This window comes from Aythya marila, assembly GCF_965140915.1.
Source record: "Aythya marila genome assembly, chromosome: 9".
Lineage (NCBI taxonomy): Eukaryota > Metazoa > Chordata > Aves > Anseriformes > Anatidae > Aythya > Aythya marila.
Genome location: NC_139050.1, coordinates 11,894,556 through 11,922,436, shown reverse-complemented (window position 1 = coordinate 11,922,436; position 27,881 = coordinate 11,894,556). Strand labels below are relative to the sequence as shown.

Sequence of the window (27,881 nt, the reverse complement as noted above, 5' to 3'; positions counted from 1 at the left end):
CCCGGGGGCAGGATGGGCTGGTGGAGGCCTGGCGTGACGGCAGCGTGTGCCCGGCCGTGTGTTACTTCTGAGCAAAACCCAGAGCCCCGTGTGTGCCGTCCCCAGGTGAGCTACATGGAGATATACTGCGAGCGGGTGAGAGACCTCCTGAACCCCAAGAACAAGGGGAACCTGCGGGTGAGGGAGCATCCCCTCATGGGCCCCTATGTTGAGGACCTCTCCAAGCTGGCTGTGACCTCCTACAATGACATCCAGGATCTCATGGACTCAGGGAACAAGGCCCGGTGAGTGGGGGAGCGGGAGAACACCAGGATCTGAAGGGCTTCCAGATGTCCCCAAAGGGTGTCCCCAGGCACCTACATGTGGGCTGAAGCTTTTGTCCCCGGTGCTGTGGGCAGGGCCTGAGGTCCCCAGGTGAGGCAGGATGTGTCCCGATTTGACCAGTCACTCCTGGAGCCCACAGTCCTCTTGTGGCCGCAGTGGCCTTCCCATCACCTCCCCTGTCCTGAACCTGTCCCCAGCCGCTCTGCTGTCCCCTGCAGAGTGTCACACCTTCTGCCCTCCTCTCCCTGCAGCACGGTGGCTGCTACCAACATGAACGAGACCAGCAGCCGCTCACACGCTGTCTTCAACATCATCTTCACCCAGAAGCGACACGATGCCGAGACGGACATCACCACCGAGAAGGTGAGGGCACAGCCCCAGGGGAACACTGCAAGGGCTCCGTGTGCCACAGTGCCTGTGGGGGGACACCGTGTGGCTGCTGGGGGGCTGAAACGTGATGGGGCTAAGTCCCAGCCACATGCTGGGCTCCCAGACCACCGTGGAGGGACATCTCTGGCCCCGTGTGGCCACTGCCCCTGCTGGTGGGAATGTGAGCCCTGCTTCTGGCCAAACCCACCTCCGCCTCCAGAGCAGGCTCACGGTTGCTGAAGGTGTTTCCTCCCACCTTGCTGATGGCGCAGCTCTGTGGTGGGGGGCATTTTGCCCACACGCTAGGCATGAGCCGAGCCCACCACAGCTGCTGTCTGTGCCCACAGGTCAGCAAAATCAGCCTGGTGGACCTGGCTGGCAGCGAGCGAGCTGACTCCACCGGTGCGAAGGGCACGAGGCTGAAGGTGAGAGCGTGGCGCGGGTCCCTGGGTGTCACTGGTCCTTTCCCTGCCTGATTCCTTGCACACTGCATTGGAAACTGCCACTTCTCAGCGGTGTTTTGTCTGAGAGCTGTCCAGTGCCAGTACCAGCAGGGTCTGCAAGCCCCAGCTGGGAGGTGCTGGTCGCCCAGTAAGACCAGTTGCTGGTTGCCCGCCCTGTGCTGGGGCTTCTCCATCCTCTCGGTGCACCGGGCTTTAGCGCTGCTCTGAAACAGGGCCTGAGGATCTGGGCTTTTGGTCTCTCCACCAGGAAGGAGCAAACATCAACAAGTCCTTGACCACACTGGGGAAAGTCATCTCTGCTCTGGCCGAAATGGTAGGTACCTGGAGGGGGGGTGGGGCGCCCAGCTGCCCAGGATGGAGCACCCAAGCTCCCAGGGATGGAGCACCTGGGGTCCTGTGCTGGGTGAAGAGGAGGGGAGCAGCTCACTGTCACCTCCCTCCCCACTGCTCTCTTCTCTTTGCACCAGAGCTAAGCAGTCTCTCTGCTTTCTTTGCAGGATTCAGGGCCAAATAAGGTATGTGCTCGGGCAGGGCTGGGTGGGTTTGGGTTTGCAAGAGTGAGAGTGGGTTGTGGGGTGGTTTGCGACGAGCCCTTTAGGGGTGAGGTGCCACCGCAGGTGCCCACCTGTGGCTGGGGACAGCGCTGGCACTGGTCACGGTGTTTGCTTGGGGGAGAGCGAGCAGCCTGGCAGCCCATCCCTCCGCTCCCTCTCCCCAGAACAAGAAGAAGAAGAAGACAGATTTCATCCCCTACCGGGACTCGGTGCTAACCTGGCTGCTGCGGGAGAACCTGGGTGAGGACACGGGCACAGGGGGGCATGGCAGGGGGTGAGGGTCCCCGCAGGGACAGCCGCCCTGCTGATGCCTGGCATCTCTCCGGGCAGGGGGCAACTCCAGGACCGCCATGGTCGCTGCGCTCAGCCCCGCCGACATCAACTACGACGAGACCCTCAGCACTTTAAGGTAGGCCCCGGATGGAGAGAGCTAGACGAGGGCACGGGAGGTTTCGGGACCCAGCTGCTCAGGGTTGTGCCTCTCCCCAGGTATGCCGACCGCGCCAAGCAGATCCGCTGCAACGCCGTCATCAACGAGGACCCCAACAACAAGCTCATCCGGGAGCTGAAGGACGAGGTGGCCCGTCTGCGTGACCTTCTCTACGCCCAGGGTCTCGGGGACATCATTGACAGTAGGTACCGCGCCAGGGCGGCGCTGGGCAGAGGCAGGCTGGTGTCTCGGAGGGGACGTCCCCAGAGCCACCCCGTGTCCTGCCCTGCACCTCGGCCATCTCATTGTCTGCCCTGCCATGCAGCAGGGGGCACGGCTGCCTTCCCCGCTGCCACCACCCCTGCTGGGACGCCCCCAGCAGGCCCTGCACACACGTGTGCTGTCCCAGAGGAGCTGCTTTGCCCCGGCAGCCCCCTTGCCCCTCCCCATTTCCCACTGCCAGCATCCTGCAGGGTGCCCGGCCGAGGTGCCAGGAGGATGCTTGGAGTCCGTGTCCTCTCCTCCCCGTGCTTTCAGGCTGCCATGAATCCTACCGAGATGAACCCACTCTTGTTCTGTTTTCTTTGTCTTCCCCCCTGCTCCCTGCCCTCTCTCTCTCTTAGCCCATCCTGCTGCGGAAGGATCCAAATGTGTGTATTCCCCATCACTGGTATTCTGTGTTGCTTCTCTGCTTTTTGGGAGGCGCAGGCTGTGCCGAGGAGCATGCGTGCAGCATGGGAAAGGGCAGCGAGAGCTGGCCCCAGGGCGCTAGCGAAGGGGCAGCAGTGGAGCCTGGTGCCCCGCTGGGGGGACGGGTGGCACAGGGACATTTCTGCACTGCGCCCGTGCCCTCGCCAAGCCCAGGACACGCATTCTGCAGGGTGAGGCCCTGCAAATCTGCCAGGCAGGGCGCCAGCGGTGCGTTCACCGAAAAGCCCCGCGCTCCCATGCTGTCACTGTGTTTCCCCTTGCTTCTGCTGCTGCTGCTCTTGCTGCTGCTGGGCTGGTTGCTGCTGCTGGCGCTGCTTGTGCGGGCACGGTCCGTGCTCCCGGGAGAAAAAAAAGCGCCAGGCAAAGCACAGCGTGGTGCGAGTGGCCTCGGGACGCCTCAGTGACCGGTCCTGCTGAGGGCCATTTGGGGGGCATCGGAGGAACAGGACAAATTGGAGGTGGGGGGCTCCACGAAGTGATGGGGCTCTTGTTCTCCATCAGGAGCTGGCTGTCCCCTAGAAGTGGTGGCCCCCAGGTGAGGGATCCCGACCTGTCTGTGTCAGGCAGTGGAAGTGGCTGCAAGCATCCCGCTGGGAGACGGGACCCGGCACCTGCCCGGGCTGCTGGAGGCTGCGTCCCCGCTGCCACGGGCTGGGCTGCCACCAGGAGTGTGTGCCCCTGTCCCATCTCCTCCTCACTGCGACTTCTCGGGGCCAGAACAGCATTTCTGACACTGGGACAAATGGCAAGAGCGTACTGCAGCTGGGGGAGCTCATGCCTGGGGCAGCTCTGAGTGCTTGAGAGGGGCAGTTTGGGCACCCCGTGCTGCCACAAAGCACCCCCATGAGCCAGGAAGGGCTCCCAGGCCGTTACCGCGCTGCCGCCAGCAACAGTCCCGGGCTGGGGCCAAGGCGTGGGAGCCGTGCCCTGCTGCTGGCCTGCTCTGCCAATGCTCTGCCTTTTCCTTTTGATTTTTGCCTTTCTTCTTGCCACTTTTTTTTTTTTTCCCAACAGCTTTTCTTGTCTCTATCTTCTTTCTCTCTCTCTCTTCCTTCTTCCTGCCCTTGTGTCTTCCCCCCGTCCCGTCCCTCTCCTTCCCCGCCCGTAGATGTGTCCGACTTTGAGAACAATAATGGCACTAGCGGGGCAGAGCTGAGCCAACGCCATGACAATCTCTCCACAGTGACCAACGCCATTGCCGGCATCAGCCCCTCTTCCTCCCTGTCAGCTCTCTCCAGCCGCGCCGCCTCCGTTGCCAGCCTCCACGAGCGCATCATGTTTGCTCCAGGCAGCGAAGAGGCCATTGAAAGGCTTAAGGTAGGAGGCTGGCGTCTTCTGCTCCTCTCCTCCCTCTGGAAGCCAGCGGACGGAGGGCTGCCAGCCTGGGCGATCTGCCTGAGGGCTCTGAGAAGGGACCGGGACGGGCTGGGCCACATCCAGCCGCACGACATCCAGCACGGCCGGGTACCAGGTGCTGCGCCTGGGGCACCACAACCCCGCTGTGGCTCGGGGGAGAGTGGCTGGAAAGCTGCCCGGCAGAAAAGGACCCGGGGGTGCTGCTCAGCAGCCAGCCGAGCGTGGGCCAGTGCTGTGCCCGAGTGGCCAAAAGGGCCAGCAGCATCCTGGCCTGCGTCAGAAACAGCGTGGCCAGCGGGACCAGGGCAGTGGTTGTCCCCTCGTGGTGAGGCTGCACCAGTTTGGGGGCCTGGCTACGAGGACAGCGAGCTGCAGGTGGGGAGGACCCTGCTGGAGGCTCCCCAGCCTCTACAAGCGCCTGCACAGAGGTTGCAGCGAGGTGTCGGTCTCTCTTCTTGGGTGACAAGTGGTGGGATGAGAGAGGAAAGTCTCAAGTCGTGTCAGGGGAGGTTTGGATGGGATGTTAGGGAGAATTTCTGAATAGAAAATAATAGAAAAGGGCGTTGGAATGGGCTGCCCAGGGAGGTGGTGCAGTCACCATCCCTGGAGGTGTTTAAGAGACGTGTGGATGTGGCATTTAGGGACAGGGCTTAGGGATGGGGCTCGGTGTGTCAGGCTGGTGGTTGGACTTGGTGACCTTGAGGTCTTTTCCAACCCAGAAGGCTCTGTCACTCTGATCCTATGGACCCAGAGCCATGAGGTGCCCTGGATAGGAGCGGGTTTGGCACAGCAGGGTCCAGCTGGGGCTGCCTTTGCTGTGGGACAAGTGCTCCCAGCAGAGCGAGGGGATGAAAGGAAAATGCGAGTGCAGCACTGCCACAGCCCCTTGAAAGCAGCCTGAAAGCAGGGCCGGCTCCCTTGGGGGCTGAGCCCAGCCCAGGTGGGCAGGTCGCTGGACCATACAAAATGCTGAGCCCTGCTCACCCCGCCAGGAAACAGAGAAGATCATTGCCGAGCTGAACGAGACGTGGGAGGAGAAGCTGCGCAGGACAGAGGCGATCCGGATGGAGAGGTGGGTTGGGGTCCCTGCACCTGGCCCCCTTCTTGCCTGCAGCCTCTCGGCACGTGGGATGGGATGGGATGGGATGGGATGGGATGGGATGGGATGGGATGGGATGGGATGGGATGGGATGGGATGGGATGGGGGCAGTTTGGTGCCTCCCAGGCCCCCCAGCACCATCCACCACCCCCAGGTGGGCTCCAGCCCTGCCCTGGCTACTCTGCACAGGGCTGCAGCACCCAGTGGGCGTGGGGCATCACCTGGGCTGGGTCACCACCAGTGGGGACACGTGGCGGGTGGTGGCGGGTGGCTGCGGGGTCCAGAGTGTCTTTGACAACCTCTGCTCCTGCTGCTCCTGCAGGGAAGCCTTGCTGGCCGAGATGGGGGTGGCCATGAGGGAGGACGGAGGCACCCTGGGTGTTTTCTCTCCTAAAAAGGTAGGATTGTCTTATTTTCCCTGGCAAATGAGGGCGGGTTTGTACCCACGCCGTTCCCTTCAAACCCACCTTGCCACTGCTGGCCAGCCTCAAATATTTCCCTGGAGCTCCCAGAGGTGTTAACTGACCTCTCCTTGCCATGAAACCCGTGATGGACATTTCAGTGCCACCCCTGTACATCCACCATGGGCTGTTTTGATAGAAGCGTGTGGCTAAATTTTCAATGTCATTCTGCATCACCTGGCATGTGGGGGATGCTGTCCCCACCCAGGGGACACCAGTGAGCCTCAGGGACCGTGGCTGCGTTGGGCTCTGTGTCAGCTGTTAACACCCTGGGGTACTGCATGGTGCTGTCACCCTGTGTCCTCGCCGAGAAATGAAGGTGCAGGAGCATTAAAAACTGCTGGTTTATGTAGCATCCCAGAGAGCATTTTTGGAGCAAAATCTGGCCATGCCCTCAGCAGCTCACCTGGCCATGAGCCCTGATAGGTGCCAGCAGCAGCAGCAGCAGCAGCAGCAGCAGCACAGCCCCGCTGCTCCTCGGCACCCCTCGCCTGCAGTGGGCTAAGTGCCCCTGGCAGACAGCGTCCTGCGAGACGCACAGGGCAATGTGAGCGGGGTCTGCCCCCAGTCCCTGCCAGGACAAGCAGCAACGAGCCCTTTGGGACCTCGGCGTGGCTCTTCTGACAGGTTTTACACTGCTGTCTTTGTTTTCCATCTGCCGTCGCAGCCGCTGCCCATTAGGCCCCCCGATGTGTGCGTAGGAAGCGTGGGGGTTTATTCCCCAAAGCAGGTTGGTCCGGGAGGTGGCCTTGCTGTGTTGGTCTTGGTGCCGACTTGCTCTTCAGCTCTCTGGTGGGTGACAACTGCCCTGCCTTCTCCAGCTGCTGGCAAGGAAAGTTAGCACTGAAAGCCTGCAAAACCCATTTGGATTCAGAGCAAAACCTAGCCGGGCATTGCTGCCCCGCCATATGCCATCGCTGGGGCGACCATTTCCCCAAACCTTGCAAATCTGGAGTGAAATTGCAAACTAAAACAGTCTCAGAGCTTCTCCCTCAGACCCAGGGGCTTCGTGTCTGCCCAGAGGTCTGCGGGTTACGTGCTGTGGCCCGTTACTCCTGCCAGCCGCCACGGAGAACAGCCTGCGTTCCCCTTCCCCTCCAGCTCTCCTGCACTGTTTGGAGTGAGTCCCTTGCAGCCGTCAGGGTTTCTCCTGATGGGGACACCTCTGCATGCCGGGTGCCAGCAGGCTGATACCACACTTCTTCCCGTGTCTCTTATTTCTGGGAAACTCTGAGCTTCACCCGTTGATGCCCCCAGGACTTTGCTGCCGGTTGGAGGCGCGATCTCAGCCGCTGGCAATGGGACGAGCCAAGCAGGCTGCGGTCAGAGGGCTCCGTGGCCCCGGGAGTAAATTCCCTCTCATCAGAAGCAAAGAGGTCGTAGCTCTTGGGAGAGAACCCACAGGAGGGAGACCAGGGAATGCAAGCCAACCTGGGGCAAGGCTTCAGGTCTCTGCTGCTGGCTCTGGATGAACCTCCGGGCTGGGACCTGCTCCTTTGGGTGCTTCATCTGTCCCCGTGCCATCTGTGGAGGGAAACAGGGGTTTTTAGTTCCTCTTATCCTGAAACAGCTGCTGGAAAGGAAGAGTCACTGTCTCACCTTCCATAAACCTCCCGTACAGCTCCCAGCTCCATGCTGGGCCTGCTTACGACAGGAATTTTCCCAAGCAACCAAGGAAAAGCTGCCCAGACCTCAGTCCTTGGAAGAGGAAAGCAGGGAAGGGTGTAGAGGTGCAGAGTTGGAGCCCAGCCCTCGTTTTGTCCACGCTGGGTTAGGTCGGGGCAGCTGCAGGAGCTGGGGGGCCCCGTGGTGAGGCTGGGGGGTTGCTGTGCAGCGGGGTGACTGTGTCCTTGCCTCCCCCAGACACCCCACCTGGTCAACCTGAACGAGGACCCGCTCATGTCTGAGTGCCTTCTCTACTACATCAAGGACGGGATAACCAGGTGAGGGCCGGGTCCTGCAGAGCCCGTATCTCAGTGCTGCTGGGCACCTGCCCTCCTGCACCTTCCCCGGGCATCCCCAGAGTGGCGTGGCCGCTTGGGAAAAATGCGTGTCCGGGGCAATCTCATGGGGGACATTAGTCTTGCCGTGCACCAAGGGCTGCTTGGGGTGAGCCCAGAGGGTATTTTTGGCTGGAGCCTCACGGAGGGGCTGGTTTGAGGAAGGACGGAGCCGGCTCAAGCTGTCTGTCCCCCGCAGGGTTGGTCGGGAAGATGCGGAGAAGAGGCAGGACATTGTTCTCAGCGGGCACTTCATCAAGGAAGAGCACTGCCTCTTCCGCAGCGACACAAGGACGGGCGGTGAAGGTACTGCTTGTCCCGAGGGGCTCCAGCTGCCCAGGCTCATCCCGGACCTAGGAGGGTTCATTCCACCCTCTTAGTCCTGGGGTCTGCTGTGGCTGATGTGAGGTTGGCCAAGCGCTGCTGCCAGCCCCGTTCATTGCCTGTGGTGGTGGGGATGTGCCCGGGGCCCCGGGGCTGCCCCTCCACTTGCTGCTTGTCACGCAGTGATTGTGACCCTGGAGCCTTGCGAAGGCGCCGACACCTACGTGAATGGCAAAAAGGTGACGGAGCCCAGCGTCCTGCGGTCAGGTGGGTCCCCAGGAGGGTGCTCCGGCCCGCCACCCCGCATGGGTTCCCTGCCCCTAAACCTGTGCCCTTGTCCCCACCGCAGGAAACCGGATCATCATGGGCAAGAGCCACGTCTTCCGCTTCAACCACCCTGAGCAGGCCCGGCAGGAGCGGGAGCGGACCCCGTGCGCGGAGACGCCCGCAGAGCCCGTGGACTGGGCCTTTGCCCAGAGAGAGCTGCTGGAGAAGCAGGGCATCGACATGAAGCAGGAGATGGAGCAGAGGTGGGGAGCTGGGGCTGGGGCTGGGAGGAAGGGGAGGGAAGGAGCCTGGGTCGCTCATCCCCATCTTCCCCGCTCCTCCCAGGCTGCAGGAGCTGGAGGACCAGTACCGGCGGGAGAGGGAGGAGGCCAATTACCTTCTGGAGCAGCAGAGGCTGGTAGGTGGCCAGGCCTGGCTCCTCCTCAGGCTCCCTGAGCACCACCAAACCCCAGCAGAAATTTCTGTGGGGTGGCTTGGTGCTTCTTCAAGATGACAGCAAACCCACACATCGTTCCTGGGGCTGCCCATCCATGTGGACCCGGAGGAGGGAGGAGGAGGCTGCAGGGGAAGGGGGGTTATGCAGAGGTTGGCTGAAGATCACATCTTGTGGGCTGCATCATTCTCCCTGCTTTCCCCAGGACTATGAGAGCAAACTGGAGGCTCTGCAGAAGCAGATGGACTCCAGGTATTACCCTGAGGCCAATGAGGAAGAAGAAGAACCTGAAGATGAAGGTGAGTGCTTGGTGAGGAAGGAGGGGTGAAAGGAGTTGGGTGGGCAGCCTGGCTGTGCTGCGTGCTGTGCACTGACATTACCTGAAGACGCATTTGGGGAGGGGAGATGGTATGGTCTGAGTTTCACCTCCATCCTGTCAGCCCTCTCGAGGAGGCATTAATAAAAAACAGCCAGAAAATCGGTAAGAGAATGGATTTTAGAATAATGACCAAAAAAAAACACCAAACAAAAAACCTCAGTGCAACAGCTAGCTGCAGAGCACCTCGGTGAGTCAGTAAGAAGTCACCGGGAGGGTTTTTTATGGTGGGTTTGCCCATCGTTGCACCCGAACCCCTTCCCCACCTCCTTTGCCTGATGGCCAAGCAGGTGCCAGCAGGTAGGGCAGAGCTGCACTGCCGTTGCTTCCACGGCACCGCGGTGGGGCACAGGGGCTCCTTGTGGGAAGCAGTGCCGTGCACCCAGGCACCTCTGTGCCGTGTCCTCCTCCTGGCCATGGGGCGCATGTGGTGACTGTCCCTCTGCGTCCCACAGTGCAGTGGACGGAGCGGGAGTTCGAGCTCGCCCTCTGGGCCTTCAGAAAGTGGAAGTGGTACCAGTTCACCTCCCTCCGTGACCTGCTGTGGGGCAACGCCATCTTCCTCAAGGAAGCCAACGCCATCAGCGTGGAGCTGAAGAAAAAGGTGGGTGCCTGCTGCTGCCAGCCAAAGCTTCTGGTTGTCACCGCCGCGGCGTTGCTGGGAGCGAGTCCCTTGGGGTTTTGCAGGGCGCACGGTGCTGCTGCTCGCCCCTGCAGGCTTAGCGAGTGGGCTTAAAGCTGTGTGCTGGCAGGGAGCTAAGAGTCCAGAGCGGGTGGCTGCAGCACATCCCCGTCACACAGCTGTGCATGTCCTCATGTGGCGATGCCTGGGAAGCCTGAGAGAAGTGGCTCCAGCAGTGCGGGAAGGGCAGAGGCCAAGGGGGAAGCAGGGCTGGCTGCCCCTCACTCAGGACTCAGGGAGTTTCCTCACCCAGGGGCAGCGTTTCTGAGTTTAACCCTGCACAGTTCTTGCACGAATTTCTGTGCAAGAAAAACATTGAAGTGTTCCTGTGTTTAGTGCATGCCACATCTCAGGGTGAGCCCTGCTGCAGGGCCCCTCCTTGTCCTCCGTTAGAGCCTGCTGAAGGCCACCTTTAGTTTCCCTGTTAGACAGGACGGTGTGCAGTCCTCCTCCTCTGGCCGTCAGCCTGGTCCTAGGACTGCTCCATGACTGCAGGGCACCCACAGCAGAGCCCTGAGCCAGAGGAGTGTGCATGGTTGGGTGTTGCTTGGGCACATGCCAGGGACTCAGGCTGATGGTGGCATGGTCCTTTTGGCAAGGTCACCATCCCTCGTTCCCCCCTTCCAGGTGCAGTTCCAGTTTGTCCTCCTGACAGACACGCTGTACTCGCCCCTCCCTCCCGACCTGCTGCCTCCTGATGCTGCCAAGGACCGGGAGAAGCGGCCGTTCCCCCGGACCATCGTGGCTGTGGAGGTGCAGGACCAGAAAAACGGGGCAACGCATTACTGGACCCTGGAGAAGCTCAGGTAGGGTGAGAGATGCCCGCACCGGGCTGACTTAGAGTGGGAGGGCTTGGCCAGCCCCGGCCTGGTTTCTCACAGCCACCTGGTGTCCCTGTGCCCGCAGGCAGCGCCTGGACCTAATGCGCGAGATGTACGACCGTGCAGCAGAAGTGCCTTCGAGCGTCATCGAGGACTGTGACAACGTGGTGACCGGCGGAGATCCCTTCTACGACCGCTTCCCGTGGTTCAGGCTGGTTGGCAGGTGAGTGCTTTGTCTCCTCCAACACGCAGCTCGGGGGCCACGGCGTCCCCCCGGGGCAGCGCTGCTGCCAGAGAAAGCCGGCCTCTCGCTCGCCACGGCCCCGCCGCACCTGCTTCTGGCACCCCGCGGTGGCTGCTCACCCTCCTGCCTGCCACGGAGCGGTGCCAGCTGCGGGAGGGCACAGCCGGCAGAGGGGCTGCAGGCAGGGGTGGGCGCGGAGCCCGTGCCACCGTGCCTGCCGCCTGTCTGCGAGCCCAGCCCGAGGTGTTCGCGTCCAAGCCTCTGTCTGTGCCCCCCGTGCCGTGCGTCTCCGTGTGCTCCCCGCGCGGTGCCAGCGGCGAGGACAGGCAGCCCCGGGGGGGACACGCAGACGCGTGTGCCGCAGAGGTGTCACCCCACGCCGTGGTACTGCTGGCAGCGGGGTTCCCCTCGGCGGTGGGGTGTCACCCAGCCTCGTGTCTCGTGCTCTGTCCCCGCTGCGCTGCCTGCAAAGCCAGCGATGGGAATCCCCGTGTTTGCACCAGTTTGTTGGGTCACTCTTTTTTTCTACACTTTATAGCTGATGGCCGTTGGTGGCTTCCTTTAAAGATGTGCTGGACGGGCAGGTCTCTGTTTCCCGACATCCCTCGGTTTGAGCAGAAACCAAACTAAACCAAACCAAAAAAAAAAAAAAAAAAAAAAAAAAAAAAAAGGCAAAGCAAAATTCCTATTCTTGCTCTCTCTGTTTGGAACAGCTGGTGTTAACCTGTCTTCTATCTTGTTGTACTAACCTTAGTTCAGATATCTCTGGCTGCAACAGCTCTCCTCTTTTCAACACATGCATGAGCGAGCGCATGGCTGATCTCACCCCCTCCCCTACCTTCTCGAACCCCGACTCCGACATCACCGAGCCTGCTGACGAGCAGCACGAGGGGCAGGAGGAGGAGGAGGAGGAGGCGGAGGACCTGGAGGAAGACATCTTTCCGGAGTGCCCGCTGTGTGATGGCCGGGATCCGTTTTACGACCGCTCCCCCCTGTTCAGTTTAGTAGGAAGGTTGGTGAGGTTTTAGGAGAGCATGCCGGGAAGGAACTAGCTCTTTCGCATGAGGGAACTGCTTTCTGGCACGACCCCCACCTCCAGGGCATCCCACGGGCGCAGGGGTGGCTGGCTGGCCACGAGAGCCGCCGCGGCTGGGGCCACCGAGGTAGGGCTGTGGCGAGCACGGCGCCGAGGGCACAGGGACCGCGGAGGCAGAGTGAGCGCGCTGACCCGGCGCGAGACCCCTTAGGCAGGTCCCTGCTTTGGGCAGCCCCCCCAAAACCATCAGGTCACCGTTTCCCTGGCATCCAGTGTGCTGCAGGACCTGTGCTAGGGGGTCTGGGCCTTTTTTGGCCCTGACAGGGTCACCTCCTGCCAGTCGCAGTGAAGACCGTGAGCGCACCGCTTTGCGTCTTTGTCCCAGGGCAGCGGTGTGCAGGTGCTGTGAGGCCACAAGTTTCGCAGCTGTCCCAGCGCAGCAGGGAGAAATGGGGCTGTGCCAGTCTGCCTGAGCCCCAGGGATGATTGGGGGGCGCTCAGGTGGCTTGGGGGAGCCATGGGAGTGAGGGGAGCCTGGGATCAGGCAGGAGGACTCTTTGGAAAGCAGTTTTCTCTTGCTGCCCGTGCCCCATGAGCAGCTCAGGGCTATTTCCTGCAGCCGCCAGCACAGGAGATGCTCGGGGTGGCAGCACACAGGGATCAGGGCTGCAGGAGCAGGAATGGATGAGAGCCTCAATTTCTCCTCCCTGTTTGCCAGGGGAGCCCTGGGCTCAGTCACTCTTGGCCTGGAGAAACCCCTCAGGCTCCAGACATGCCTCGAGACTCAGTTGCAAGTTGCCCATCCCCAAAACGCCCTCCCGATGCGGGCAGGGTGATGCTGGCCTCCCTGGTTTTGCTGCAGACCTCTTCCCAAGGGCACAAGGGGACATGTGCCTGGAGCAGGACCCAGAGCCCCCACTCCGGGGGCTGGGAGGGTTCACTGAAAGCAGCCCCCCCCCCAGGGCTGCTCTTCCTCGCTGTGTTTAAACCTGGGGCGCGGGGAGCGAGGTGGGGAGGAGACAGAGCAGCGCAGGCAGAGAGGGAGGAGGTGGGGTAAGAGCCCTGCAGCCTCAGACCGAAAGAGCTGGGTTCTTCCGCCCTTTTTTTTTTTTTTTTTCCTTTTTCTTTTTTCCTTTTTTTTTTTTCAACAAGCAAAAGCAAAACCAAAACTCTTGGGGGCACCTCAAAAACAAACCCACCGACCTGCCGAGCAAGCCTCCGTGGCCACGGGCCCCGCTCTGCGCCGGGGGGACGGTCCCCCAGGTCGTCCCCTCAGGCTCTCCCAACTTTTGAGTCTGCCCCGGGTTTGGCTCCCCGCGCAGCAGCTGTGCTGGCCACATTTCTCGTGAAGTGTGCTTTGATTGGTTTATGATTGGATCCTTGTCTTTGATTATTTTTTTTTTCCTTTATTTCCTTCTTCCATTTTTTTTTTTTTAATTTTATTTTTAGCTGCTGGCTCTCTCTCTCCAAAGCTTTAGCGAAAATTGGGGTTATTTCACTTTTGTCTTACTTTGGAAAGGCTTTTCTTTGGTCTGAGCATGCCATCTTTGCACCTCACCAATCTTGTGGTTAGTGTCCCTGCCCTCCTTCCTCTAGTGACACACTTGTCCCCCTCCTCCCTGCCCTCCTCCTCCTCCCTCCCTCCCTCCCCTCCATCCTTTCCCTTCCTCCTTCACCCCCCACCTCCCTCCGGTTTCATCCCCGTGAGCTGCCCGCTGTTTTTGGGGCAGGAGACAGACGTGCGGGCGCTCCCCAACCCGTGCCTGCTCCAGCCCCTCGGCCCTGCCGGCCTCCAAGAAGAGATGGGGCGAGACAGGGGACGCCTGGCGGGGGATCGTGCTCCGTGCCTCAGTCCCTCGTGGAGTCTCTTTGGGTGGAAAAAGGCTCAGACAGCGCTTTGAGGCCGGCCGGAGCTCCAGCAGCAGGGAGAACCTCTGAAACTCAAGGTCTGGGCTTCACGGGCAGGGCTGCGGCCTTCCTGCAAGAGCCCTGCCGTGCTTTTGGATGCTGTTTGGACGCCTGCGAGGTTAGGAAGCCGTGAGCAGCAAAGCCACGCTGCTCGGAGATGTTTGCAGCCCCCTCGGGAGCCTCCCAAAGCCGACGTGTCCCGGCGGGTGCCATCAGGATCCTGACCACGGAGCACAAGGATGCTGCAGGAGAGCAGGGCCGAGGGCACGGCGCGCTTCCACCACCGGCGTGCCAGAAGAAATGCTGCGACTTGGGCAGAAAGGACCAAAATCGGTCCCCAGCTCGCAGCCAGCTGAGGAAGGCAGCAAGAGGAGGCCGAACACCTGACGGACGGGGAGCACCGCATGGCCACGTGCCTGTCCCCAGCCCGGCCGCCAGGAGGAGGTTCCCCGGAGCTCAGCTGTCACCTCGCGGCCCCGGGGTGGCACCTCGCCCTGCGGGTGGCCCGGGACCCCAAGGCCCTAAGCAGGACGGGGCGGGGGACACGTGCACGCCGCCAGTGCCACCGGCCACGCCACGCAGCCTCCCCAGCCACCTCCAGCCACCGCCGCCCAGGGCAGGTTCCCCTCTCTCTGGAGGCTCCGGGGCCCCAGGCAGGACCTTCTCCTCCCTCCCCTCCCTCGCCCCTTCCCTCTCCCACCCCGGCCTCGCCTCGCCCGCTCCCCGTTGCCTCCGCAGCACCCCCGAGCTCTCTCACAGCACCTCCTGCCCCCGTCCTCCAGCTCGTCACTGCCACGACGGTCCTCCTCCCGGCTTGTTGCGGCACCCATCAGGCGCAGTCCCATCCCCATCCCCTCCCCAGGACGCGCTCCCGCCCGCAGCGGAGGGGACGGCCGGCGAGGCGCGCCTGCTCCCTGCCCCGCGCTGGCCCTGGCTGCCCCTCATGGCTTTGCTTTGCAGCGCCATCGCGGCCTCAGTGGTGACCTGGGACCCGGCCGCCGGCGGCCGCCACCACCCGCGCCTGGGGACGCGCGGGCGGGGGCGGTGACGGCGCTCCCCGTCTCGCTTCCCCCCCGGCAGGGCCTTCGTGTACCTCAGCAACCTGCTGTACCCCGTGCCCCTGGTCCACCGCGTGGCCATCGTCAGCGAGAAGGGCGAGGTGAAGGGCTTCCTGCGCGTGGCCGTCCAGGCCATCTCAGGTAGGAGGCGCAGCCCCGCGTCGCCTCATCCCACACGTTCCCCTGGAGCCCCCCACTGATGTCTCAACGCCTTCCTCCCCCAGCCGACGAGGAGGCCCCAGATTATGGCTCTGGAGTGCGGCAGTCGGGGACGGCAAAGATCTCCTTCGATGACCAGCACTTCGAGAAGGTACGGCCACGGCGATGGCACGGGGGTGTTGTCTGTTGACCCACTGCTCTCCGAGGCATGCTTGTCCCGTGGGGTCTGGGTGACATCTGGCCCTGCTCCCGCTGCTCGAGGAGCCCAGTCCTGGGGGGGCTGCTGCGGGGTGCGACGGGCGAGCCGGAGCTGCCCTTGTGGCTGTACCCGTGCTCGGCACCGCGGTGGTGGCACCGCCGGCCTCCCTCAGGCACCCTTCCCCATCGCCCCCCTGCAGTTCCAGTCCGAGTCCTGCCCCGCCGTGGGGATGTCCCGCTCGGGAACGTCCCAGGAGGAGCTGCGCATCGTGGAAGGCCAGGGGCAGATCAGTGACCTGGGGCCCTCCGCCGACGAGGTCAACAACAACACCTGCGCAGGTGAGCGGCGAGCTGCCCGCACTCAAAGCCCAGCACTCAAAGCCCTGGCAGCTCGTGCCCAGCAGTGCAGAGCCGTTGGCAGGCATCAGGAAGATGACTCCTGACGTCCGAGGGCTCTCTTCTCCACGCAGTGACACCAGAGGACCTTCTCCTGGACAGCCCGGAGAAGTCCACGATGGACGGGCCCCTGGAGGCAGCTCTGGACCACCTGAAGCTGGGCAGCATCTTCACTTTCCGAGTGACTGTCCTGCAAGCCTCCAGCATCTCAGCAGAATACGCAGATATCTTCTGCCAGTTCAAGTGAGACCACGGTGGCCCCCAGCCCGTTACCTCCCTCCACACTCTGGCCTTCACCTCCTCTGGTTGCCCCGGGAGGAGGCAGGCAGGGGTAGTGCTGGGAGCTGCATCCCACACTCTGCTCTCGTCCTGAATTCCGCTCCATGGCTTTCATGGAAGGGGAGGCAAAACCAAGGGGTGCAGGGTGAGCGTGCGTGTTAGCCTGGACACACACCTGGTCACTGGTGAAAGCTGAGGACAGCGTCTGACAGGCGCTGGGGGGCGGCAGATTAGCGTGGGGTGGGTTTTCTGTGTCAGCCCAGGCCAGGTGACAGGACACAGCCCTGTGTGGGGCGCAGGCTTGGCCCCTTCCCCCTCTCCCCTCCCTGTTCCCTCCCACCCAGCTGCTGCACTGTCCTGCAGCCCCCGAACGCCTTCCCTTCCCTTTGCAGTTTCATCCATCGCCACGACGAGGCCTTTTCAACAGAGCCCTTGAAGAACACAGGGCGAGGGCCACCGCTGGGTTTCTACCACGTCCAAAATGTGAGTACCCTGCCTCTGGGCACCCCCTCAGCTGCTGGTGTCTCCCTAGGGTGTCAGGCAGATCTCCCCAGAGCAGCCCCTTCTTCCCCGGTGCCTGTTTTCTCAGCGCATCGCATCCCTTTCTAAACCAGGCAGCGTGGTTGCATGCTCTTTCTCTCTCAGATTGCTGTGGAGGTGACCAAGTCCTTCATCGAGTACATCAAGAGCCAGCCGATTGTATTTGAAGTTTTTGGGCACTATCAGCAACACCCCTTCCCGCCTCTCTGCAAGGACGTCCTCAGGTGGGTGCCCCCGGCCACATGCGGGTCTTTCTGCATCCCCTGGTGCCGTGGGGCTGGGCTGGGCGAGCACCCTGGCTTCACAGGGGTGCGGAGGACGGTGGCCCCGGGCCGGATTTGGGGCCCCCAAATCCAGTTCCTACTGCGGGTGCTTTCATCCGAGCCTGTTCTCTCTGCAGCCCACTGAGGCCATCCCGGCGCCACTTCCCCCGGGTGATGCCACTCTCCAAGCCAGGTAGGAGACCGCGTCCTGCCCCTCTCCTGCAGTCCCCAGGCTGCAGACCAGGTCCCCTGCTGTGCCCTGCTCCCCGTGCCCTCTTGCTGTGCGCTTGCAGGGCAGGGCCTGAGGGGCATCACAGAATGTGCTGTGCACCACATCACCCAGAGGCCCTTCAGCACCCACTCGCTCCATGTACGGCTGGCGCAAACCCCTTTCCAAGTGCTTTTTCCCCTGTGCTCACGGCAGCCCCGTGGTCCCCCTCCCTCGTGCCAAGTGTCCGTGTGTAACCGCTTTGCTTTGTGTCGGCCTCTCTGTTTGTCTCCCTCCCTCCCAACCCGCAAGAGCACACCAAACCCCTCCGGCTCACCGGCTGCTCGGTGCCAGCTGCTCTGGCGGGCTCGCTCCTGGACACGCTCTCCGGGCACGTGCTGGCAGCCGCCACTGCCGCCACCTCCCTCCTGCGGCACGGCGCGGAGGAGCCCGCCTGCCCGCCGCCCCTGCCCGCCACGGACCGTGCAGTCGGGAAGGCGCAGAAGCCGGGTTCGTGCCCGCACGGGGCCGCGGCAGGGCCAGCGGCTCCTCGGGTCTCCTGCCGCAGCCATCCCCTGGGGCACGCGGTGCCCGGAGCTCCCAAAGCCGCCCTTGCAGGGGCTGGGCGAGTCTCCACTGCCTCTGGCTGCTGAGACCCGAGTCGCTCTGGTTCGGCCGAGTGCAGTGGTTTGCTGTGATGCCTGCCCGCATCCCGCTCTGGCACCGAGGGATATGTGCCGGCCGCCCCTCTCCGGCTGTCCACAAGCTGCTCCCCTGGTGCTGGAGCGGTGCTGTGTGGTTTGGGTCCTGTCCCTGCACCTCCTGGGGCTGCAGGGCTGGGCTGGGTGTCTCCGGGGGAAGCCCCATCCTGAACTCTCGCTGCTCTGCTTTGAGAGTGGGAGGAAGCACATGGCGGCCAGCGAGGTCCCCAGGATGGGGCTGTGTCCCCCAGGACTGGTGTGTGTGTGTCCCCCCGCACTGCCTCCTGCCTTGCTGCTGCCCTGCTTGGTGGCTCTGCCTGTCTGACCCCAGCTCCTGCCCAGGCCCGTGCCTGCTCTGCCTTCCCCTGCTTGCTGCCGTGTGTGGGGCTCCAAACTCCAGCAGCAACCTGCCTCGACATTAAGTCGTCCTTCCCCCCCGCTGCAGTGCCTGCCACCAAACTGAGCACCATGACGCGTCCCAGCGCCGGGCCCTGCCAGTGCAAGTACGACCTGATGGTCTTCTTCGAGATCTGCGAGCTGGAGGCCAATGGCGAGTAAGTCCTGGGCACGGCCCCGCCATGTGCAAGCTCCCCAGGGGCACCCCCGAGGATTCCTTCTTCTTCGGGATCAGTTGCCCCAGTGGTGGTGGTGGTGTGCGGAGTGTCTGGGGGCACGAGGTGCCCCGGCACCCTCTCTGTTGCTTGCGGTTGCGTGGTGAACAAGAAGCACGGTGGGCTTGGGCACACGGGCAGAGCCGTGTCCCATCACCGTCCTCTCTTCCAGCTACATCCCAGCCGTTGTGGACCACCGCGGAGGCATGCCGTGCCACGGCACCTTCCTGCTCCACCAGGTATCCCCTCCCCGAGTCCCTGTTGCGCCCTGCCCGGCTCCTGCCTCGCTGCCTGGGCTCTGTGCCAACCGCTGCCCTTTTCTCGCTGGCCTCGGGGGTCTCAGGGTATCCAGAGGAGGATCACCGTCACCTTGGTGCATGAGACGGGCAGCCTGATCCGCTGGAAGGAAGTGCGGGAGCTGGTTGTGGGTAAGCAGGGCGGGCTGGGGCGGCATGGGAGCTCCCCCCCAAATCCTCCCCACATCCCTTAGGGATTTGTTCCTCTTCTCCCTCTCCCTTTCCCACTTTTTGCCTGCTAGTACGATTGAAATAGCAACAAGGTGACTGCTCCCTGTGTGCCACCACGGGGCCATCGTGGTCCTGGGCACCAGTTGGGACGCAGTGGGGGGGCCACGCTGGTCACAAGGAGCCTGGCAGGGGACCTGAGCGTGTCCCTGTGCTGCGTTTGCAGGTCGGATCCGGAACACCCCAGAAGCTGACGAGTCTCTGATCGACCCCAACATCCTGTCCCTGAACATCCTGTCCTCTGGCTACATCCACCCTTCCCAGGACGACCGGTGCGTGCCCCTGCTTCTCTTGCTCTTCCCCCGACTGCAGCACTGGGGGAGATGTGGGGACCCCCCTCTCCCTTGGGTGCTCTGAGCCCCTCTGCAGGGTCCTGCTGGCCCTTGCTGCTTTGGGGGAGGGGGGTGCTGCTTTTCTCGAGCTGCAGAGGGTCTCACAGAGCCCCCAAAGCCTGGGACACTCGCCCTGTTCCTCCTCCTCCTCCTCCCTGAGGCCCCTCCAGACCAGGGGTGGCCATGTGGGGTATTGGGGTCAGGGTCCTGTTCAGTGACAGTGACAGGAGGTTGTGCTGACCCTGCCACAGACTGTCCTGTGTCCTGGCCAAACGGCTGGAAATGCTGCTTTGTGCTCACAACATCTGGGGCCGTGGGGGAAAACCCCTCCTGCTTGCCCCGGCAGAGCCGTCCCCGCACCGAGGCTGTGGTGGGGCCACCCCACGTGGTCGGAGTGTGTGCACGTGGGGTGCTGTGACATCTGGGGACGATGTGGGGCTGGGTGTTGGTGGCTCGGGGAGCAGAGGGGGTCGGTCCTGAGCAGTGAGCAGGGCAGTTCCTGGCATAGGAGCATCCCGGATGGCAGCAGGACCATCTTGCCCCTCATTTTTGGGACTGCTGGGTCACTCCTCCCCGGGGAGGCTGGTGTCTTGGTGACAAAGCTGTGGCTGTGAGGCAGGGAGTGCCCAGGCATGGCGCCGGGACGTGTGTGTGAGCGTTGGGCATTGTCACACCCGCTGGGACAGCAAAGCGAGGCCAGGCAGGAGGCTGGTGGCCTGGGATGACGGGGTGAGGAGGATTCACACCGGCACAGCCGTGGTGGTTTTTGCCAGATGTGAAGGAGCCGGAGGGATGCGACACCCGGGCTCGTGGGGCAGCAGCCTCTGCTGCCTGGGACGCTGCCGGATCCGGTCTCCGGCATCCCCGGTGCAGCCGGGCAGAGGGAACGCGGCTCCTGCCTTCCCCCGCCTGCATGGTGGGAGGCTTCACGCATCTGGGGGTGCTCGGGGAGGGGAGATGTGGGGCGTGCAGGAGCTGCTCTCGCCCCCGTGCTGGGGGGATTGCCTGGGAGCAAGCCCCGCAGCAGGGCCGCGGGGTACCCGCCGTCTCCCCGGGGAGCCCGGGCGCGGGGCCGGGGGGCAGCGGCGGGGGACGGAGGACGCTGGCTCCCAGCAAGATGCCGAGGGGGCCGCTGCAGCAACCCCGCGCTTCCATCCCGCCGCCGCCCTGCATGCTCCGACCCCAGACGCCTGCCGGGGACGCCAGGCCGAGGGCGGCAGCGGGCAGAGCGGCGCCCGCCTCGCCCTCCTCCCGGGCTGCTTCTGCTCCCCGCTTTGCTACCGGCCGCCACGCAGCCTCCATCGCCGACAGCAGGCCCTGCCTCTGCCCATCTCCCGCAGCCTCCCGGACCTTTTGGGGCAGCCTCCTGCCGGCGTTCGGCGCTCCCCGGGACCCCCCCTCCTGCCCGCCGCCCACCCGGGCAGCGCTGGGGTGCGGCGGGCGGCCCCGAGAGCCTCCCTTGCTTCTCTCCAACCCCGCTGCTGCCGCTGCCCATCCGAGCCCACACTAACCATGTGATTGTTTTGTGTTTTCGCAGGCAGTTTCTTGATTCGGATATGCCTAGGTATTATTTGTTTCCATTGGTTTTTTTTCCACCCCCTCTCTGCTCTTTCCCTCTCTCTCCCCCGCACCTCAGCACTCTCACTCCCGCCGGCGGCGGCACTTGGGTGTCCAGCCCCCCCCCTCCACGTCTTCCTCCTCTCACCACATCCCGGGCACCTCTCTCTCTCTCTCTCACGCCGCCCCTTCCCCGCGGGTTTTGCTGTTTGTTTGGATCGCGATCTCGCTCCTCCTCGCTCTCGCTCTCGCTGGCCTGTGCTCCCATCGCCTGGTTTTGGTTTTGTTCTCGCCTTTTCACTTCGCTGCTCTCCGGCATCCGGCCAGGGACCCGTGGCTCCGTCCCCCCCCTGCTCCTGCCCCGGCCCTGTGTGGGGAGGGTGCTGGGGACCCGTGCTGGGTGCTGGGCTGCGTGGGAGCGCGTGCGTGTCGTACGCACACCCCGCAGCCGCTGAGGGGGCCGCCAGCACCCGCGCAGCCCTCCTGTGTGCGTAGGTGCAGCGTACACACAGCGGGGTGGCTGCGTTGGGGAGACTGGGGCTGGGGTCTGCCAAGCGCCACCTGCACCATCCAGAGGCCGGTCCCGCTTGGGGATGCCAGGGGACATCTGTCTGTCTGTCTGTCTGTCCCTCCGGTGGCACCCTGTCCCAGCAGGGTGCTTGGGGACGGCACAGGTGGCTGTAGGAGCGCGTGGGCTTGCCCTGGCGCTGCCCGTGGGGCTGCTGCAGGGTGATGCTCACCTGGTGTGGCGGGGAAGGCTGAGGAAACCCCCTCCTGCCGCCTGGGCGGAGGCAGGCGAGCTGCTCTGCCCTGCCAGGCCTGAGCACGGACACCTTGCAGGCCCCAGGAGAGCAGAGAGGCTGCTCCGAGACCTGCCGCCTCCTCAGGGGTCCTGCACAGAGGGCAGAGTTCAGGGAGGAAGGTGTGGGGCTGCGGAGGGCTTCCTGCAACACCCCTAACGCGGGTAAACCTCGGGATTGCCCTGCTGAGCTCTTTCAGGCCCCTGGTTTGGGGGCTGTGCCAGCAGGAGCCATCAGGGGAACGTGAGTGACGACACAGAGCTTGGTGTCAGAGCCCCGCGTGGTGCGGGAGATGGCCACCATGGCACGGGAGATGGCCACCGTGGCACGGGAAATGGCCACCGTGCCTGCTGGGGAATTCCCTACAGGAAATTTCTGTCCCACGGCGTGGGCCTTGAGCTGAAGGCTGATGGTCACCGGGCTGTGCTGGGCTCCCCCCGTCCCCGAGCAGCCCTGGGGCAGAGCCGTTGTGCCGCTGCTGCTCCCTCCCTGCGCGCCCCGTCCCACGCAGCGGGTGCCGCAGGGCGCGTGTCGGCAGCGGCCTCGTACGGACGACGCTTTCTGACGTTTCGTTTCTCTGTGTGTGTACGTGTGTGTGTGTGTTTGTCCTGGGTTGCCTTCTACTTATAGCATTTCATTCGGAAATGACACTAGGTATTTCGCGCCTACTCGCTCGGTCTGGTCCCTCCCGCTTTTCTCTCTTTCTCCTTCGCCTCGTTCCTTTGCTTTTTGCTCTCTTCCCCCCTTGCCCTTACTCTCCTCTTCTCTGATATCCTCCTCCCTCGGGAGCTCTCTCTTCTCAAGTGGTCTGTGTCTGAAAAGCGATCCTTCGCCTCGACTGTCTCGTGTGGTTTCCACGTACGCGACGCCTTCCAGAGCGCGACTCGCTCTTGTGCAGCGTGGTGCCCCGAGCAGGGGCAGTGACAGCACGTCCCCGGGCGCAGCCAAAGCCCCGCTCCCGGCCCCGGCACAGCCCTGGCTCTCTCCGCGTTGCTGCTTGCCCCCCTGGACATGGTTTTGCCGTGCCGCCGTTGTGCCACGGCCTCCTGAGGGGGCTCACGCAGGAGCCGGGGCTGGGGCAGCCCCGGGCCCGTTGTGACCGCGGGTGGCCGGAGCTGGGGGGCTCCAGCAGCAGGGGGGTGACGACCCTGAGGCACCTCCTGCTTCCCCCTTTTCCTCCCACCCCAAAAGTGCAGCCGCTGCTCTGCACCGTCCTTTGTGGGGTCCCAGCAGTGCTCACCCTGCTGCCCGGCCCCCCCAGCGCAGAGGTGGGGAGGTGGAAAACGCAGCGAGGGTTTGGGGCGGCCAGCGGGGACGTTGCGGGCAGCAGCCAGGGCACAGCAAGAGCAGGGGAAGGCAGCCCCACGGGCACCCAGTGCTGGTCCCCGGGTCCCACAGGCTGGGGGGGGGCTGTCCCCACTGAGCTGCTCCCCGCTGTGCCGAGCATCTCCCTCCTCCCTGCTCCACCCATCGTCACCCAAGTGGTGACAGCCATTTCCAGGGTGCCAGGATGGGTGGCAGGGCCCTGGCCCCGGTGTGCCGGGGGTGACAGCTCACCCCAAGCACTGGGGACACGTCCCCTCCTCTGTCCCTCCGTCCCCACCTCCCTGCCTTGCCCCGCACCCCAGCTGAGCCCCCCACGCCACCCCAAACCCCTGCGCCCGCTCCCGTTGCGAGGGCGCCGTGTCCCCGTCCCGCTGCACCCATCCCGCCTCGGCTTTGCCTTCAGCCCCTGCATCCCCCGGCGTGGCTGTCCCCAAACGCCCCGTGCATGCCCGCCTGTCCCCGCAGGCCTGCCGCAGCGCTGCCGGGGGGGGGTGGGTGCCGTCTCCTCGCTCGCTGGCCCGAGTTTGTGTGTTTTTTTTTTTTGGGGGGGGGTCGTTTCAGCGGCTCTGCTTTCTCTCGGCAGGACTTTCTACCAGTTTGAGACGGCGTGGGACAGCTCCATGCACAACTCCCTGCTGCTCAACCGCGTCACCCCGTACCGGGAGAAAATCTACATCACCCTTTCCGCGTACATCGAGGCAAGGATCCGGCTCCCCGCAGCTGGAGTGCAAACCAGGGCTGGTGTTTCGCCCACTGGGGTTTTCCCCGCCCCCCTTGACCGGCACTGATGCCCCTCTGCTCCCCTCTCTCCCCACCCTGCTGCAGATGGAGAACTGCACCCAGCCCGCCGTCATCACCAAAGATTTCTGCATGGTTTTCTACTCCCGCGACGCCAAGCTCCCTGCCTCCCGCTCCATCCGCAACCTCTTCGGCAGCGGCAGCCTGCGGGCTTCCGAGAGGTACCCGCACCCTCCCGGGTGTTTGGGGGGAGGATTTTGGGGGAAACGATGCCGCCAGCACCCACGGGACGGGAGCTGCTCTGGAGCAGCGTGTGGGGAGCATCCTCGGGGTGTGGGGACAGCAGGCAGCCAGGGGACGCCTCCCTTTTGCTTTCAGCAACCGCGTGACGGGCGTCTACGAGCTGAGCCTGTGCCGCGTGGCGGATGCCGGCAGCCCAGGTGGGTGCCCTGCTTCTGCCTTCAAACACTGCGGGGCCGTGATACGAGCTCCGTGTTCCCTCCCCCCATCCCCGTGTCTGTCCCCGAGCTGTGCGTCTGTCCCCGCAGGCATGCAGAGGCGTCGCCGGCGTGTGCTGGACACCTCCGTGGCCTACGTCAGGGGAGAGGAGAACCTGGCCGGCTGGCGGCCCCGCAGCGACAGCCTCATCCTCGACCATCAGTGGGAGCTGGAGAAGCTCAGCCTGCTGCAAGAAGTAAGGGCCGGGAAGGGCCACGCCGGGCACTTCCCATGCAAGGGCACCCCGCTGTCCCAGCTGGGGGGCACGGGGCTGTGCTGGGCTCCGTCAGACCCCAATGTTAACGAGCAGCTGGGTTAACGAGGCGTGGGAAGCACCTTCTCCTGAAGGATGCCCCCGAGCCGGGTGTGGGGAGGCCCGGCACTGAGTGGGGCTGCCCTCATCCAGGTGGAGAAGACCAGGCACTACCTGCTGCTGCGTGAGAAGCTGGAGACCACCCAGCGGCTGGGCCTGGAGAGCCTGTCCCCCTGCTCCAGCGAGGACTCCGAGTCTCGAAGCACCTCCTGCGTCTCCTCCCCGCTGTCCGCCGACGGGGCCCCGGAGGGACGGACCCCTCTGCCCGAGACCCCCAGCGAGAGGCAGAAGGAGCTGGCTGTGAAGGTAGCGCCCCACAGACGGGGAGGGGTCCCGGGGGGTGGTGGTAATGTGATGAGGAAGGTGGGGGGGTGGAGGAAGGTGCCTCCTGCCCCACCGCCCTCCCTGTCCACCCGCAGTGCCTGCGCCTGCTGACGCACACCTTCAACCGCGAGTACAGCCACAGCCACGTCTGCATCAGCGCCAGCGAGAGCAAGGTACCGGGGCGGCGGGGGAAATTTGGGGGTCTGTGGGGCTGGCTAAGGGTGGGGAGGGATGCGTGGGGACTTGGGCTGGCAGGGCACGGGTGGGTGGCCCCGCTGCCACCCTCTGCTCGCCCGGATGCTCCCAGAGCACCGATATGCATGTTCCTCTCCCTGCCCCGGCCAGAGCTGTGCCCGGCTTCGGGCAGAGACTCCAGTCCACACCTCCGCTCCTCCACAGCTGTCCGAAATGTCTGTGACCCTGATGAGAGATCCCTCCATGTCAGCTCTCGGGGTCACCACCCTCACCCCCTCCTCAACCTGCCCATCGCTGGTGGAAGGACGCTACAACGCCGTGGAAGTCAGGTATGAGGCTGGGCAGGGGGTCAGGCTGTCTCCCCATCGCCCACCGAGCAGGGCGGCCAGACCCCTCAGATGTGCTCGTGGCTGCTGGGCGTCCTGCACTCCTCCAACCCCATTCTCTCCTTCCCACCCAGAGCCCTGCAGGTCTCCTCCAGGCTGGAGAGTCCCGACCTGGAGCCTGTGGTGGAAGGGGAGCAGAAGAAGTCCCCAGCCCGCCGGCCTGAGGAAGAGAAGGAGCCCCAGCGTCTGCTGGTGCCCGACATTCAGGAGATCCGGGTCAGGTAGGAGCCACCGGGGAGGCCAGGAGAGGACCCCTATAGGGGCAGGGGGAGCAGCTGGTGCTTTGGGGCAGGGCGGACGGCGCCCTAGCACAGCCACCTCCTCACTGTCCCCCTCTCTGCAGCCCCATCGTCTCCAAAAAGGGCTACCTGCACTTCCTGGAGCCCCACACCAACGGGTGGGTGAAGCGCTTCGTGGTGGTCAGGCGCCCCTACGTCTACATCTACAACTCGGACAAGGACTCGGTGGAGAGGGCCATCCTCAACCTCTCCAAGGCCCAGGTGGAGTACAGCGAGGACCAGCAGGCCATGCTGAAGGTGGGTGCAGCCCCTGCGGGGAGGGGGGAGCCTCCACGCCGTGGGGCGAGGGGCTGACCCCCGGCTCTCCCCCAGCAGACCCCCAACACCTTCGCGGTGTGCACGGAGCACCGGGGCATCCTGCTGCAGGCAAGCAGTGACAAGGACATGCACGACTGGCTCTACGCCTTCAACCCCCTCCTGGCTGGGTCCATAAGGTAAGAGGAAGCCCCCTGAGGGTCTGTGGTGCCAGGGGGGTTGGTAGTGGCTGTCCCCGTGTTGTCCTCAGGCTGGCGAGCTGCTGTCCTTCATGGCCAAGCACAGGGAGCACCTCCTGAGCCTGGCTCTCAGCAGGCAGAGCTTGGATCGTGTTCATTTTGATTTCAGCTCTGCCCCCGGGCAGTTGCAAGGGGTCGTTCCTCCCCGCTTAACTGAGAGCCAGATCCTGGCTGGCACAGAGACTGAGCTCAAAGCAATGCCCACATGCAGCACGCTGAGCCTTTGCTCTTCTTGAGATCATCTCAAGAACCTGTTGAGATCATCTCAAGTTGCAGGAGCAGGGGAAGAGGAATAAATGCACAGAAATTCCCAAGCTCTGGCAAAAGAGTGCTGCTGTTAACCCCCTGCCCTGCTGGCTCTGGCTGGATTCAAGCACCAGCCTGCACCCAGGGGACCCCAAATCTCCCTTTCCGCATCTCTGACTGCTTTTGTTTCTCGGTTTCCAAATCAGATCCAAGCTGTCCAGAAGGAGAACAGCCCAGATGAGAATCTAACCTGAAAAACACCCTCCACCTCATCCGTCTGCCAGCAGGATCAAGATAGCTGATTCTGCCTCAAGAGTCCCCATGTTAACGTCCGATCTCTCACACCATCTGCTGCCCCAGCTGCCTGCTCCATGGAAGGATCTGTCTCGATTTACACCTTCACGGGGGAAACTCATTTCTGTTCGTAGCTGCAAACGCCCGGCCCCGCCTGGGCAGGATTTCTCGTGTGCATGTGATCTTCTGCCCATCCCCTCGTGGGTGACCGTCATGTCACACAACCTGTAACGCTCCAGAAAGGTTCCTTTCGGAGGGGAGGGAGCAAGGAGGGTAGATTGGGTTAAAAGCTGGTCTTTGATCTACAGAGGTAGGCGTCTTGTAAAGCTCAGAGGTGAGAAATCAGGAGGAATTGCTTCCACGTGAAGGGAAAGCAGTAGTTTAGGTATGGGGATTTCCTAATTTATTGTGTCGACAAAAGATGGCAGGGCAAAATCAGGTGTCAGTAGTTTAAGATTATATTTATAAAGTATTTATTTCTATTTACGTCAGAAAACCCCACACGCTGGGGCCCGGCCCCCGGACAACGCCTTCCCTGGGCCGGGGAGAGCCTTGGCGGCGGGCTGGTGCCAGGGCCACCGCGGCCCCTCTCCCGGGGACACCTCTCCCGGGAGAGGGGACCGAGCGCGGCGGGCCTGTCCCCTGCCCCCAGCAGTGCAGACGTGCCCGGTGACTGCAGTGCGCTCGCCCTCGCCCCCCATCCTTCCCCCAACCCTCTGCTTTGCCCCCCCCAGTGCTTAAACTACTTTTCCCAGGAGCGGTGACCGGCCAAGGCACCACGTCTTCCCAAGCGAGGCAATTCCTCCCTGCCCCATCTACCTCTGGAGGGGGACGCATGCCAGTTTCGGTGGCCAGGGCTCCTGCGTCCACAAGGACCAGCCAACCTCCCCCCCCCAGCAGCCCAGGGGGACGGTTGCGCGTCAGTGTGGGCGCGTGCTGAGGACAAGTTGTGTTTCGGCTCCTTTTTCTGCCCCGAGCCTGAAATTTGGCCCACGTTGGCCGGCCATGCTGCTGCCCCCTCCCTGGGGCCTCCTGCCAGGCAGCCGGGGAGCACGGCGGGTGGGCTGGCTGCTCTCAAAACTGGGCGAGAAAGTCCCCTGGGAGCCAGGGTTGGGAGCAGCCAGCCCAGCCACGGGGCCCCTCGCTGCCCTCGCCCCCAAGGGCTCTGCTGTCCCCTCCGGCAGAGAGAGCAGGGCCGAGGCAGAGACCAGCGAGGGGCACTGGGCTGGGTTCGCTGGAGAGGAGAGGGGCCGGGGCTTCTC

General features: G+C 63.6%; 1 protein-coding gene across 1 annotated transcript in view; it reads left to right on the top strand.

Moving 5' to 3' along the window:
• Positions 1-26,902, top strand: part of KIF1A (kinesin family member 1A) — a 34,921-nt gene extending 8,019 nt beyond the window's left edge. Inside the window, exons 6-48 of the mRNA XM_082767764.1 lie at positions 106-284; positions 576-687; positions 1,041-1,118; positions 1,405-1,470; positions 1,655-1,672; positions 1,876-1,951; positions 2,042-2,120; positions 2,201-2,343; positions 3,961-4,169; positions 5,201-5,280; positions 5,630-5,705; positions 7,632-7,711; positions 7,968-8,074; positions 8,276-8,359; positions 8,442-8,622; positions 8,705-8,777; positions 9,019-9,112; positions 9,645-9,793; positions 10,499-10,677; positions 10,778-10,915; positions 14,961-15,079; positions 15,163-15,248; positions 15,496-15,634; positions 15,766-15,934; positions 16,363-16,453; positions 16,616-16,734; positions 16,911-16,966; positions 18,128-18,236; positions 18,466-18,532; positions 18,637-18,721; positions 18,984-19,089; positions 20,687-20,713; positions 23,416-23,530; positions 23,658-23,791; positions 23,949-24,010; positions 24,119-24,264; positions 24,475-24,687; positions 24,801-24,878; positions 25,105-25,229; positions 25,361-25,507; positions 25,630-25,822; positions 25,901-26,019; positions 26,532-26,902. Coding sequence (XP_082623890.1) covers positions 106-284; positions 576-687; positions 1,041-1,118; positions 1,405-1,470; positions 1,655-1,672; positions 1,876-1,951; positions 2,042-2,120; positions 2,201-2,343; positions 3,961-4,169; positions 5,201-5,280; positions 5,630-5,705; positions 7,632-7,711; positions 7,968-8,074; positions 8,276-8,359; positions 8,442-8,622; positions 8,705-8,777; positions 9,019-9,112; positions 9,645-9,793; positions 10,499-10,677; positions 10,778-10,915; positions 14,961-15,079; positions 15,163-15,248; positions 15,496-15,634; positions 15,766-15,934; positions 16,363-16,453; positions 16,616-16,734; positions 16,911-16,966; positions 18,128-18,236; positions 18,466-18,532; positions 18,637-18,721; positions 18,984-19,089; positions 20,687-20,713; positions 23,416-23,530; positions 23,658-23,791; positions 23,949-24,010; positions 24,119-24,264; positions 24,475-24,687; positions 24,801-24,878; positions 25,105-25,229; positions 25,361-25,507; positions 25,630-25,822; positions 25,901-26,019; positions 26,532-26,574 — 4,749 coding nt within the window. The 3' untranslated portion in view covers positions 26,575-26,902. The remainder of the gene's footprint in view (positions 1-105; positions 285-575; positions 688-1,040; positions 1,119-1,404; positions 1,471-1,654; positions 1,673-1,875; positions 1,952-2,041; positions 2,121-2,200; positions 2,344-3,960; positions 4,170-5,200; positions 5,281-5,629; positions 5,706-7,631; positions 7,712-7,967; positions 8,075-8,275; positions 8,360-8,441; positions 8,623-8,704; positions 8,778-9,018; positions 9,113-9,644; positions 9,794-10,498; positions 10,678-10,777; positions 10,916-14,960; positions 15,080-15,162; positions 15,249-15,495; positions 15,635-15,765; positions 15,935-16,362; positions 16,454-16,615; positions 16,735-16,910; positions 16,967-18,127; positions 18,237-18,465; positions 18,533-18,636; positions 18,722-18,983; positions 19,090-20,686; positions 20,714-23,415; positions 23,531-23,657; positions 23,792-23,948; positions 24,011-24,118; positions 24,265-24,474; positions 24,688-24,800; positions 24,879-25,104; positions 25,230-25,360; positions 25,508-25,629; positions 25,823-25,900; positions 26,020-26,531) is intronic.
• The last annotated feature ends 979 nt before the right edge of the window (positions 26,903-27,881 follow it).